Raw genomic sequence first — 12,442 nt, forward strand, 5'->3', positions numbered from 1 at the left:
TAACGACAGTCTGGCAACGCCATACACAGTTGCCATTCACAATCAGCTGCATGCAGCGCTGACACAAAATTCATTTTTTCTATGTTAAACGCTGTAATTTTGGCTTCTAATTAGTGAAAATTTGAACGTAATTCACATTACAAAATGAAGCTGCTGCGCAAGACGCTCTTGTGCGCGCTCATTGTGCTACTCGGCTGCCTAATATTTGTCGCAGCACAGGGTAAACAAAAGGTATGCACACATTCGCCCATGGATATATGGCCACGTCAGAGCAACGGGCGCTAGCCGGTTCCGTTAGCCGGCAACAACGGGACTTGCGGTAGATGTAAACATTAATGTTGATTTCTTGCAGACGGGTCTCTCGCTTTCGGAGAAGGTGCAGAATCTGGTGGAGATGAATATGAAGAAGCCGCTGTTGCGCTTCAACGGGCCCAAATTTCGTGAATATGTGAAAAACACGCCGCGCAACTACTCAATGATTGTGATGCTAACGGCGCTGGCGCCGTCCCGCCAATGCCAGATCTGTCGTCATGCCCACGACGAGTTCAGCATTGTGGCCAACTCGTATCGCTTCTCGCCCATCTACTCGAACAAGCTGTTCTTTGCCATGGTCGATTTTGATGAGGGCTCCGATGTGTTTCAGCTGCTGCGCCTGAATACGGCGCCCGTTTTCATGCATTTCCCGGCCAAGGGCAAGCCCAAAGGTGCCGATACCATGGACATACATCGTGTTGGCTTTGCCGCCGATTCCATAGCCAAGTTTGTGGCCGAACGCACGGATATCACAATACGCATATTCCGTCCGCCAAACTATTCGGGCACGGTGGCCATGATTACCCTGGTCGCGTTGGTGGGCAGCTTTTTGTATATTCGCCGCAACAATCTGGAGTTCCTGTACAACAAAAATCTGTGGGGTGCAATTGCAGTATTCTTTTGCTTCGCCATGATCTCGGGCCAGATGTGGAATCACATACGCGGACCGCCGCTGGTGCATAAAACACAAAACGGCGGCGTTGCCTACATCCACGGCTCGTCCCAGGGCCAGCTAGTCGTGGAGACGTACATTGTCATGTTTTTGAGTAAGTCCGGCATTTGCTTGAGCCCCATTTGCCAACTGCTAACGAGATTAACGTTGGGTCCTTTGCAGATGCCATGATTGTCCTGGGCATGATATTGCTCATCGAGTCGGGCACACCGAAGGCGCACAATCGCAACCGCATGATGGCCATGGCTGGTTTGGTATTGTTAACCGTATTCTTCTCCTTTTTGCTATCCGTATTCCGTTCCAAGGCGCAAGGTTATCCTTATAGGTAAGTCCAGTTAGCTATAAATCCGGCCTGCCTTTAATTATTTCTCGCTTGCAGTTTCTTGTTTAAGTAAAATCAATTGACGCCCAAAGATAGGTTCAAGTGGAACGTTCACGTTTTATATAGTTCGAATTGACAAAAACAACAACAACAACAACAACAGCAAGCACATTGTATGTGTGTGTAAAACGAGTTTAATAATAAATGCCACAAATAATTTAGTAAAACAATTTCCAATTGAAGCCTACAGCAGCCAGGGTATGATGGCATGTCGCTGCTTGGGATAGTCCTTAAAGTTCTCCCTGTACCATTGATGGGTGAGCAGCGCGTTGATCGTCTGATTGCTGGCCACCCACAGAAAGATCAGCTTCCACGTGCTGATGGGCGTAAACAGATCGGCGAGGCAATAGTACATGACCACCTCGAAGAACATGTGCGGCGAGGAGATCAAATTGAACCAGCCGCCGCTGGGCAGCAGATGCGCCTCCGTCTGCACGGCGCCCGTCTTGGCATCCCTGCGCAGCCGCACCAGCAGCATATTGCTGGCATACTGCTGCAGCCAGGCGAAGAGGAAGACGAGCGTATATGTTGCCTGCAGCAGGCTGATATTGGACAGGGTGAACGGCGCCGGTTTTGAGCCGCGCACAAAGCCTGCCGTATTGCCCAGCAGCGAGATAATGGCGCCAAAATAGTGCAGATGTCCCACGGCATAATGCGAGAGATTCATCCGGCTGCGCTTGGAGAAGATTTGCACGAAATTCGTCTCGTAGAAGCGACGGACACACTGCACGGTGAGCAGCACAGTTCCTATGAACGCTGTGTTCGAATCCACCAGCACCTGGCGCTGGGTGCGTCCGCCGCACATGAAGTCCAGAAAGCGTAGCACGTACTCCGGCGCCGCAGTCTGGGTGAGGATGGAACTGCTGATGAAATAGAGCGCCAGCAGAGACCAGCCAAAGGCGAATATATAGAAATGACTGAACCAGGCCTTGGGCACCTCCAGATGACTGATCAGTGCGTCCGTTTCGCCCTTATGACTGTGCTTCCCATAGCGAAAGGACTGACGAATGCAGTTGGGCAGATGCGATTCCACCAGGGTCATTAAACTGCCCAGCAAGACGATGGTCACAATGAAAACGATGAAAATCACTTGAATCAGATTTATCTTGTACTGATCAATGAGCTCCTCCAAGGAGCTAATCAGTGACAGCAGCATTTTGAAACACGTAAGTCTTAATTGACAATTTTAAACGAAATAGAAAGCGATTAGGCCACGACTTTCACCGCTTATCAGAAGCGAACGACCCCAAAAATGCACGCGCTTGCATGTGAATGGCAAATGTGTAGGGCTGCTCAGTTTGGGTTGGCGCGCGTTTAAAATACATAAGCTTTTGCTTGTGATAAACCGTTTTAAAAAGTAGATTATTTTACAAAATGTCTGCTTATAATATTAATAATTAGAATGATTGTTGAGCTACTGCAGGCAGCTTATGATGATCATGTTGAATAAGTCATTGACTCGCCCGTCAGCAGCTATGTGCGCGCACATATGTGAATGGCAGGGCTGTGCAGGGCTGCATTATTAAATTAGGCGCGTACTTTGAATAGGTAAGCTTTTGTGCACTAAGTTGTCTACCACACTAAATTGCTATTTATTTGCAACAAAGCTAAACATTAAACTAAATTTGCTACGCATAACGCTAGATAATTGATAGATATGCATAATTCGATGCGGTTACGATATGCCCGGCCCCTTGATACTGGCTGCCGGCTAATTGCAGTTGAATTTGATGAGTATTGCTTTTGATTTAAATGAAGCGCCTTTAACAGTAGAGCACTCGCGGCGATGTTTGTCAAATGTCCACGCCATTGCGTCCCAAAGTGCCGCCCTTATAGGGTGGCGGCTTGGGCCGTGCATAGATGCCGGAGGCGCCAGTGTCCAGCTGATACAAGCTATTGCTTGGACTGCAATTGAAAAGATTTATAGTAAAAGGAATAACGATGGAATGCTGCACCAGATACCTTTGGGAACGCATGCTTGTGTTGTCCAGCAGAAAATTGGGATCCTTGAGACTCTTCAGCGTGGTCACCGGCTGCATGGGCTTTGTATCAGAGCACTGAACCATTTGCACGGTGGATGACATGGGATAGTCTATATGCAGGGAGCTGTAAAGGTAAGAAACGTTGTCTTATAAGTCCAATAAGTATTTGCGTGCATAATATGAAACATTCAAATCATAATTAACCTGTCGTTATCATCCTCCGAATCGCTTGGCGTTCGCGCGCAAGACTCTTCGCATATGTGAAAAATATTGTCAAAGAATAACTCGGAATACGGATCGTAACTAATAAGGAAATAAACAATAAAATGTAATCAAATTAAAAGAAAATAAACAGGTAGGTTGACATGGTGATGTCTCCATAATATCCCAATCCCATGGGACTTACAACTTCTGGTGCTGAAAGCAGAGCACAGCCGAGAGCATGCCAACGAGCACGGCGAGAATCATGCCTGGTATGGCAAAGGCAAAGGCGAACTCATCGATATAGTTGCGCATGGGCACATCCTCGCGTGAAATGCCCAGCCAGCGTTCCTCCTCGATGCGCTGCTGCTGCTGATGGTGCTCCTTTAGCTGCTCCTTTGGCCGGACGCTGGCGTGATTGTTGTGATAGAGCACCTCGGTGGGCGACTCCATGCCCACCATTTTGAAGGCGCACCAGTCCAGCTTGAAGCCGACATTTTCGAATATCTTTTGGACGGAGGTGCGTTTGTAGGTGCACGATGGCAGCTTGTACAGCGGACGCACCTCCTCCTGCAGCTCCTTGAGACGTGGCGAGAACTGGGCAAAGCTGCCAACATGCACAATGACGCTGCCAAAGATTGGACATGATTATTTTGTGTATCAATTTAACTGTTGGACTCACCCCTCACGCTGCTGCGGACGCAGCGGCAAACGTCCGCCCATGTTGATCGCCGACTCCATGAAAACCACACTCAAATCCTCTTTGCTGCTCGGCCAGAGATCCTTGCGGAAAATGTTGCGTAAGTTCTCCACGCGACCCGGATCCATGAGATGCACCCAATTGAGATTATCGATTTTCATTTGCACCACATTGGGCGTAATGAACTTATGCGCCACAAACAACGAGATGACCATCTGGCGTGTCTCATAGTTCTGGCGATTCAGGGCCACCAGATCCAGGTGGAGGGATTTGCCAGCGGCGCTGCCCGGCGGCGTGCCATAGAGGAAGCCCGCATGGTATTCGTGGCTATACATGTAGCGCATCCAGCTGGGCAGATCCGGGTAATGCTGCAGCGAGGGTCGATAGCGAAACTGTTCGCTAATCACCTGGTGCGTCCAGTTGAAGAGCTGCGGCTCGATTTTATACGTAAACAGTTCGCCAACATTTGCCTCCAAGTGCAGTTTGTACGTGCTGCAGCCGGCTACGGCCAGTACGACCATCAACAGTGCTAGTAATTGCATTTTGAATTATTCTTGCACAATTTACAAACACATTTTATTAAACCAAAAAACAGACGCTGCTGAAAATTGTTCAAGTGTGTATCTGGCTGGCAGCGCGGTTGAGAGCGCAGGCGCAGTATATGCGCGCATTCGCTGGACACCGAAATACCTGTTGAGCTAGGTCGTTAGCGTTTACCCGAATAAATAATTAATCAATAAAGGCTATGTGTGCATATGGATATACGTAGTTAAAGCGTGCGATAATAAATTCAAATTCGAATTGAACGTAAGAAATGGCTGATATTCTGCAGCAGTCTGGCAGCGCTGTTGCCATAAATATATCGATATCTATCGGTATCGATAGACGCTTGTTGTGTGCGTCGTATTGTTATCAGCTGCCAACTAACGCAAAGTTGGCACAAAATACGTGGCTTTATTTTCGTATTTTCGCGCTAATTCAAATAGTTATGTCAAGCCAAAGATAGCCGTTAGTTAAATTAACATTCAGCTGTCAAAATGCTGGCCCTACTGCTACAGCTGTGCGGCTACCTATTGGGATTGACCGTTCTAGCCGCGTTCCTGGTGTGTAAATAAAAGCGATAGCCGCAGCGAACGACATTGATTGATGATTACTTTTTGCACATTTTCCAGACGATTATTGTTTTGCTGTACAAAACGCAACCGTATCCGAACATAAAGCGCTACAAGGATGAGAAGTTCTATTTGGATCCCGATACGATCAAAACAATTGCATTTCCCAGTTTGGACGACCCGCCCACCTTGGAGCTGAGCGTCATTGTGCCGGCTTACAATGAGCAGCAGCGCCGTACGTTCTCTATTTTTTTATATTTTGATTGATCTTTATGAGTAATCCATCACATGACTTATTTTCCATACACAGTGCCCGCCATGCTGGACGAGTGCATGGCCTTTCTGGCACAAAAGTCGCAACAGCAGCCCGACTTTAGCTACGAGGTAATTGTGGTCAGCGACGGCAGCAGCGATGCAACGGTTTCCGTTGCGCTGAAATACTCCAAGATCCATGGCGCTGATAAGTTTCGTGTGCTGGAGCTGGTGGAGAATCGCGGCAAGGGCGGCGCCGTACGGCTGGGCATGCTGAGCGCGCGCGGTCGCCAGCTGCTGTTCGCGGACGCGGACGGTGCCACCAAGTTTGCCGACTATGATAAGCTGGCCGAGGCGTTGTCCAGCCTGGCGCCCGAATGGCGGCACGATGGCATTGCCATTGGGTCACGTGCTCATCTGGAGGATGAGTCGATTGCTACGCGCAGTTTTCTACGGTAAGTCAGTGTTGCCAACTGTCGCCGAATCCAGTGTTAAACATAGCCAAAAAATAGCCAAAACACAAATTGGCGGTAATTGCCAAAAATAGCTAAATCAGCTACAATTTCAGCTAGTTTCGACTGACAGCCACCGAAAATAGCAAATTTTAGCCAGAAATAGCTGTGTATGGCATATTTTACTGAAATTATCAAATCCTAATTGAAATTATCTTTATTTAGCACCATACTGATGCACGGCTTTCACACGCTTGTCTGGATTTTTGCCGTGCGCTCTGTCCGGGACACCCAGTGCGGCTTTAAGCTCTTTACGCGTGCCACAGCCCGCAAACTATTCAATAGTCTGCATGTGCAGCGCTGGGCCTTTGACGTGGAGCTGCTTTATCTGGCCGAGCGTCTGCAGTTGCCCATGTCGGAGGTGGCTGTGCGATGGACGGAAATTGAGGGCTCGAAATTGTCGCCGTTTTGGTCATGGTTACAAATGGGCATTGATTTGTTCATGATCTGGCTGAGATATATGGTAGGTGCCTGGCGGGTTGCTGCTAGCCAGAAGAAGGAGAATTGATAGATGATACGCCGAACCTAGTGCTAAGGGCACGCATTTAATTGTGTAATTGCTTTTGTTCACTAAAAACTAAAACTAAATAACTTATTAAATTAAGTGCACAGTATTTTAAAAATCTTGAATTTTGTGTTTCAATTATTACAAAGACTCAACGTATTCAGTCTGAAAAGATTTTTAGACTACATGGTAGATAAACAATTGACATTTTTAAATTAAAAGTTTTGCTGACATACAATATATTTTAGCTATTTTTTGGGGTAACATTTTCAAACGCTGCGATCGATAACTGTGGCCAACACTGCAACTTATATGTGGTGGTCGGCCGATAGTACTCGTTTTGCACAGCATCGATATCAGTTGTCGGGTTGCATCGTGTAGCCAATTAATCGATAGGCGTTTTAAAGTTCCGTCGCGTCGGCGCGTTCGCAACACAGAACAACTGCGCGTTAATTATTAATAATAATAATACGTTATTAGCATTAAGCAGTTGCACAGTAATAAACGCGCCAACACAAGTTGCCATACACATCTAGTCAAAGTACGTGCGACGTTAGCTTGAACTCGCTTGAACGGCACTTGCTGTTCCGGGAATTGGCAAATGGTATCGCCGCCTGTTGCGTGTCTGTGTGTGAAATCCTCATATGTTTGTGTGCGTATGTGTGCGTGTGTGTGTGTGCACAGCTGAGCCTCCTCCGAATTGTTTATAATTTTTTCGCCTGCTACTCAGGGAGAGCAGTATGCAAATGCTGTCAAAGCCGGTCGCGTCGCATTCATTGTTATCGCCGTCGTCTTTGTTGAGCGTGCGCGCCGCTTAAGCGAAAGTGATTTGTTGTTATTATTCCGTTTGTTCAACGCGCTTCGATCGGTCATTGCTTCAATTGCCCAATCAACGGCACTTGTGGTAAGTTTGGCACAGTTATTTCCCGCTCTCTTCCTCTCGCTCTCTTACTCTCTTGCTGCTGCTCGAATTTCATTGCAGCTTGAAAGTATTTTTATTGCCTTTGTTCTTGTTTGGTTTTTATGTTTTATCAGCACAATGAAATGTGAGCCGAGCTGATGCAAAAAAAAAAATAAAAATACAACGGAAAACCAATACTAGAATTTACAGTTGCGCTTGCAGCTGATAAGAATACGCCATCGATCCAATAAGAACTTGCGCCAATCAGACTATGTTTTTACACTTGCCTTCGAGTTGTTTTCTTTTATTTTATTTTTTGTTTCTCATTTGATTTTTTCTGCTTTCAAGCTGCAAACTCGTTTTGGTTGCGTTTCGTTAAAATTCTTTCAAAGGTCGCGTAGCGCGTCAAACGCCAACGCAGTCGCAGCCGCCCTCGTTAAATGCTTAAAACAAAATAAAATAAAAAAAACAAAATAGCGGCAATCAACAGAAAAACCAAAACATTTGCAAAAAAAAAAAAAAAATAATTAATAAGCAAACACCATGAAAACTAAAATGCAGCCATTTGCGTGGCGAAATTCAAAGTTGTCGTCGGCGACTAAATCTTTCCTGCTAGCGTGTGTGTCTGTGTGTATGTGTGTGTGTGTGTGGGTATGTGCCAGGGCCATGGCCACGCCCGCTTTGCCAAAACGCGCTGGCTCTTGTCTGTTTTTGTCTGCTGTTGCTGCGACGGCTGCTGCTGCTGCTGCTGCTATCCCAAGTCCAGCCCCAGTCGCCAACTGACGTCTGCGTCTCCATTCCCTGTCCAGGCCTCAGGCCAAGATTTATGTATGCGCCGTCGCAGTCGCCGTTGCGATCCTTTTGCGGTGTTTATTTTATAATACCCTGCTATTTTGTTACAACAGCAGTTGTATATGCCTATTCCCATTTTCATATTGTTAATATGCGTGTGTCTGTCGAAAGTATGGCAACCCTTTCGATACTTTTAACATAGAGAAACCTTCACTAGCATCGTTTGTTGCAAGTACTTAGGACAATGAGTATATTATTTATGAATCTAATTGAAGGATAAAGTAAATAAATAAGTTCAGTAACAAGATAATTATAGGAGCTGAAAATATATTCCAAGTAACATTTCCTAGCTTCAATATCAGCAAACAATCTAATATAGAGTTATGCCTTAATCCAAAGTTAAGGTTAAACAAGCCCAAATTACATTTTATAGGGTATATCTCCAGTCTATATAAACAATCTCTATAACTTTTGCTGGTTACTTATGGGCAAATGTGCGCTGAGCCTCTCAACGCTCTGCTTGATTAAAGTGCCACGCATGAACCATGGAAGGGAGTGGGAGCGGCCAGGCGGGTGGAGAGGGACGCAGGCGTTGTAGTTATTGTTGCTGCCGTTGTTGTTGTTGTTGTTGTTGTGCATTTGTCGCTTTTGTTTGTTGATTTCCATGCGCAGCCGCATGCAGCTTTTGTTGTTGTTGAAGTGCGATAATTCCATAGCTCTACATATGTATGTATGCATGCATATATTCATATGCATACCCTGTACTTTTTGAAGATGGCTGAAAAGCGGCATGCCGAAGATGTGGCTGTGCATGTCAATTTCTGATCAGCTGAAGAGTTGATTAGTTTGTCTTACTGTCTATATGATAGACTTGTCTTTTTTGTTATCGCCTGATAGGGTATAGACCCGTCGATCATATGTGTATATGTGAATGGGTATTTATTCTTGCCTGCATATTGGAACTGGTGCCAACGAGCCATTTGTTTGTGCACACGCTTCGCTGGCAACTGTTGAACTGGTCAAGCGATGATCAGCTTACACTGGGCTAATCCTTTAATCAGTTCTCCGCACAGTTCTCTGGAGGCTGCAACTGGTTTGTTGGAGTCGGAGTCGGAGTCAAGGTCAGCTGACTGCGAGCAGAGTTTTGTGCGAATGTGCTTCTCTTTTTTTTTTATTGCCTGTCTTTCGCCTAGTCTGTTGGCTAATTAATTGGCCATTTAATCGCTCGATTTGCTCTGGCCCAGTCAAAGACCGAGTCCCCTCTCTGATTGATGCCTGATGCGTTTGCAACGCCCACAGCAATTAGCCGGCTACTCGATTTGGCCACGGTCAATGGCATGAGATTCGCACGCCCACAGGTTGTGTTCGCTTGACTCTGATTTATGTGACGAGGCGTTGTCTCTTGTAAGCCAACAATTTTTGGCCATAACATTAACATGACTTTATGGCTCGATAACAACTCTTATTTCATCTTTTCAGATACCCTTTCCTGTTGCGCCACAGCGCGATGCTGAGCAGCAAAATGCAGCGCAGCTCACATGGCAGCATCAAGTCGTCCTTGTCGCTGCGCTCCAGCAGCAAATCCTTTCAGGCCAAAATGGACAAAATGTCGGAGCATCTGTACGATATTGTCAAGAGCGGCTCCATGGTGAAGCGTGCCCAGAACAAGAAGCGTTTCACGCCCGTCAACTACAAACATCGCTGGTTCGAACTGACCAAGCGTACATTGTGCTACTACGATGTGGAGAATGTGGAGGTGAGTGAATATTCTTGACAGGCTTTGCTAAAAATAAAAATGTGCTAAGCGTTCTACTGGAAATTATAAGAATACCTATTCAATCTTCACTTTCCACTCTTGTTCCGCCTAGTAAAGTGAATTTGTCCAAACTAGTTTAAAGGGGTTGAAAAGGGTTTGAGAGTAAGGGAGAAACTTAAAATGCTGCATATACAATCTATATAAGACTTTTTGAAGAGAACAAATCGATGCAATATAATATACGAAAATTATATTTGTTCATCATTGCAGGCAATTATTATCCTGTTTTACAATCCAGTTCTTGCATACAATCAAGTTTTCAAGGTGTTTGCAGGGTATTTCGTAGTCGAACAGCTTTAAAACAAATTTGTGATTGCGATCAACATATTTTGGGAGCAGTTTCTAGTTGAGAAGTTGCGAGACAAAGTTGTATATGTAATCAAATTCGATGCAGAGTATTTAATAGTCGAGCAGCTAAATAGGTTGCGATTGTGATCAAAGGGTAGTATATAGTCGATCAGCTTCCTCAGTATAGTTAGCTTCTATATCAAGAAAGCTACTTGATAATATTTGCAGATCTTTAAAAAAATTTTAAAGTAATCCAGTAGGATATATTTTCGTCTCACTCTCTGTCTCTCTCTCTCACTTACTCTCTTTCTCTCATCTCTCCTTGTCTCTCGCTTCCCTCTCTCTCTCTTGCTTTCTTTAGCTTAAGAAAAGCTCTTCATTTGTCGGCAGAGCTGCTGTGTGACAAAGGCAGCTGTAGCTAGTCGTAGGGATGTTAGGCATACGGCGGGGGTAGAGGGTGGTGCAAGGGGTTGGGGTGCTATGACTGGCTATTATTCATGTTTAAGTGGGTGTCTCGGCTTGTTGTCATGGTTTCGTCATTTATTGCGTCGTTATTGCAGCACCTAACGGTATCTGTGTTACAGCTGGAGTAAGGGGTAGGTGTGTGCACGTCCGTGTGTGTGTGTATGGGTGTGTGGGTGTGTGCAGGGATGTTGCGTGCGTGCGTGCGTGCGTGCGTGCGTGTAGTGTGAATGGGAGCACAGCTGCCCAAGCGAACGCTTCGTTTCAAAACAAATGCGACGACAATCGGGCGGGTTTGCCGAGCGCGCCGCCCGCCTCGTTTATCCTTCCAGTCTCCAAGGACCTTTGTGGTTGGCAGCAGCAAACACACCCTGCAGCTAGGCACACAGCTCGGCAAGCTCAGCAGCTGTTTGGATTCCAGTGCCGGCAAATACGCTAGACGACAAACCCTTTGTAGAGTTATCCCGTTTGCCGAATTCCAATTGGAAAACACGCCAGCCTGCCAGCATATTTTATCCTGACGAAGTTCAGTGGCCGTGCGCTCTGGACTCGTACTCTGGACTCGGGACTCTGGAGTTTCTAGCGTTGCCTCGTCGCGTGCGGACGTGTCTCAATCTTTCGTACGAATTAAGCCGCCGAACGCCTTGCCCAGCAACGCATTTCCCCAATATTAGCAAAGCAACCAAACTTCCTTAAAGCAGGCATTTGTTTTGATAGATTTTATATATATATATATATATAAGTATATATATTAGTATAGTTAATCGGATAGTACGCGCTTTTTATCGCACGCGCGCCGGCTTGTGCCACCCTTGAAAATTTTGGCGTCGGCTTTTTTCCGGCAAGTTCAAAACCACCCTTAGCCGAAAATTGATATATTTGTAACTAGTGTGCCGCATTTCCAATAACTGTAATCAAATATATATGTTCTACATATTTGAATACTTGTGAATAACTAAAATAATATTCAAACGCGGCATCGCCTCACTTGGAGTAATTCGGTAAAAAAAAGGCGGAAATCAAATTGACTTCGAAAACGTGGACCCCACCCAAAGACCAAAAGTTTTTCAAGTGTAGCGAGGTGTTTTTTTCGATTCGTGTCCAGCTCTCGCTCTCTCTCTCTCTCTCGCTCTCTCTTTCTATGCCTCGCTCTTGCTCTCTCCAACTCGCTTGTTGTTGTTGTTGCTGTTGCCGCACCCCGTGAGCCCGAAAAACTTAAAAGGATTATCCCCACGTCGAGCCCTAGGTAAGCCGCCTACAATGCTTAAGTTTTAGTTAATTTAATTGGTTTAGTTGTTGTTTTAAGTCGGGCAACAAGGACTTTCAACAGATTAAGCCCCGCCTTGTCCTTGTAATATCCTGGCAAGCAGCTATGCTAATTTTGTTATAATATGTGGCATGTTGTGAAGTATCTTTAAACCTATAAAGTATCTACATAAATTCTGCATGTGAACTTAACTCCCCGTGGTGCTAGCTTAAGGAAACTTGGCAAAGCTGTTTCTTCTTGTTTCTCATATAACTGCCAGAACACCAGAATAGCTGACAGGTCTAA

The 12,442-nt window shown here is 45.7% G+C and overlaps 5 protein-coding genes across 6 annotated transcripts in view; 3 read left to right on the forward strand and 2 right to left on the reverse strand.

Annotated features, from left to right (window-relative positions):
* Nucleotides 1-30: 30 nt before the first annotated feature.
* On the forward strand, nt 31-1,537 carry Ostgamma (oligosaccharide transferase gamma subunit). Its single transcript, XM_002052606.4, has 4 exons — nt 31-231; nt 353-1,079; nt 1,148-1,310; nt 1,365-1,537. Exons 1-4 carry the CDS (start codon nt 145-147, stop codon nt 1,378-1,380), a joined length of 993 nt encoding a protein of 330 aa, XP_002052642.1. The 5' UTR covers nt 31-144; the 3' UTR covers nt 1,381-1,537.
* Nucleotides 1,157-2,619, reverse strand: LOC6627557 (polyprenal reductase). Its single transcript, XM_002052605.4, has one exon. It carries the CDS (start codon nt 2,521-2,523, stop codon nt 1,552-1,554), a length of 972 nt encoding a protein of 323 aa, XP_002052641.1. The 5' UTR covers nt 2,524-2,619; the 3' UTR covers nt 1,157-1,551.
* Nucleotides 2,620-2,931: 312 nt separating this feature from the next.
* On the reverse strand, nt 2,932-5,036 carry Scgalpha (sarcoglycan alpha). Of its 2 annotated transcripts, XM_002052604.4 has the most exons (5): nt 4,233-5,036; nt 3,756-4,178; nt 3,554-3,652; nt 3,330-3,473; nt 2,932-3,272 (listed from the first exon to the last, which is right to left on the reverse strand). In XM_002052604.4, exons 1-5 carry the CDS (start codon nt 4,790-4,792, stop codon nt 3,161-3,163), a joined length of 1,338 nt encoding a protein of 445 aa, XP_002052640.3. In that variant the 5' UTR covers nt 4,793-5,036; the 3' UTR covers nt 2,932-3,160. The 2 variants fall into 2 exon arrangements, with proteins under 2 accessions (XP_002052640.3, XP_032294026.1); XM_032438135.2 differs by lacking the exon at nt 3,554-3,652 and having other exon boundaries at nt 4,233-5,032.
* Nucleotides 5,037-5,144: 108 nt separating this feature from the next.
* On the forward strand, nt 5,145-6,756 carry wol (Dolichyl-phosphate beta-glucosyltransferase wollknaeuel). Its single transcript, XM_002052603.4, has 4 exons — nt 5,145-5,353; nt 5,423-5,597; nt 5,673-6,069; nt 6,292-6,756. Exons 1-4 carry the CDS (start codon nt 5,288-5,290, stop codon nt 6,632-6,634), a joined length of 981 nt encoding a protein of 326 aa, XP_002052639.1. The 5' UTR covers nt 5,145-5,287; the 3' UTR covers nt 6,635-6,756.
* Nucleotides 6,757-7,048: 292 nt separating this feature from the next.
* Btk (tyrosine-protein kinase Btk29A) overlaps nt 7,049-12,442 on the forward strand; it is a 53,948-nt gene continuing 48,554 nt past the window's right edge. The window contains exons 1-2 of the mRNA XM_002052602.4: nt 7,049-7,535; nt 9,804-10,080. Of these exons, the coding sequence (XP_002052638.2) occupies nt 9,832-10,080 (249 nt within the window). The 5' untranslated portion in view covers nt 7,049-7,535; nt 9,804-9,831. The remainder of the gene's footprint in view (nt 7,536-9,803; nt 10,081-12,442) is intronic.

This window comes from Drosophila virilis, chromosome 4 (genome assembly GCF_030788295.1).
Source record: "Drosophila virilis strain 15010-1051.87 chromosome 4, Dvir_AGI_RSII-ME, whole genome shotgun sequence".
Taxonomy (NCBI): Eukaryota; Metazoa; Arthropoda; class Insecta; order Diptera; family Drosophilidae; genus Drosophila; species Drosophila virilis.

Bases quoted from the DNA above. Each gene is read 5' to 3' on its own strand.
- LOC6627557 (XM_002052605.4), bottom strand. From the start codon at position 2,523: ATGCTGCTGTCACTGATTAGCTCCTTGGAGGAGCTCATTGATCAGTAC.
- Ostgamma (XM_002052606.4), top strand. From the start codon at position 145: ATGAAGCTGCTGCGCAAGACGCTCTTGTGCGCGCTCATTGTGCTACTC. The intron at 232-352 runs GTATGCACACAT...GATTTCTTGCAG, and splicing joins CAGCACAGGGTAAACAAAAG to ACGGGTCTCTCGCTTTCGGA. The intron at 1,080-1,147 runs GTAAGTCCGGCA...GGTCCTTTGCAG, and splicing joins GTACATTGTCATGTTTTTGA to ATGCCATGATTGTCCTGGGC.
- wol (XM_002052603.4), top strand. From the start codon at position 5,288: ATGCTGGCCCTACTGCTACAGCTGTGCGGCTACCTATTGGGATTGACC. The intron at 5,354-5,422 runs GTGTGTAAATAA...CACATTTTCCAG, and splicing joins CCGTTCTAGCCGCGTTCCTG to ACGATTATTGTTTTGCTGTA. The intron at 5,598-5,672 runs GTACGTTCTCTA...TTCCATACACAG, and splicing joins TTACAATGAGCAGCAGCGCC to TGCCCGCCATGCTGGACGAG.
- Scgalpha (XM_002052604.4), bottom strand. From the start codon at position 4,792: ATGCAATTACTAGCACTGTTGATGGTCGTACTGGCCGTAGCCGGCTGC. The intron at 4,179-4,232 runs GTGAGTCCAACA...AATCTTTGGCAG, and splicing joins CGTCCGCAGCAGCGTGAGGG to CGTCATTGTGCATGTTGGCA. The intron at 3,653-3,755 runs GTAAGTCCCATG...TTTCCTTATTAG, and splicing joins TGCTTTCAGCACCAGAAGTT to TTACGATCCGTATTCCGAGT.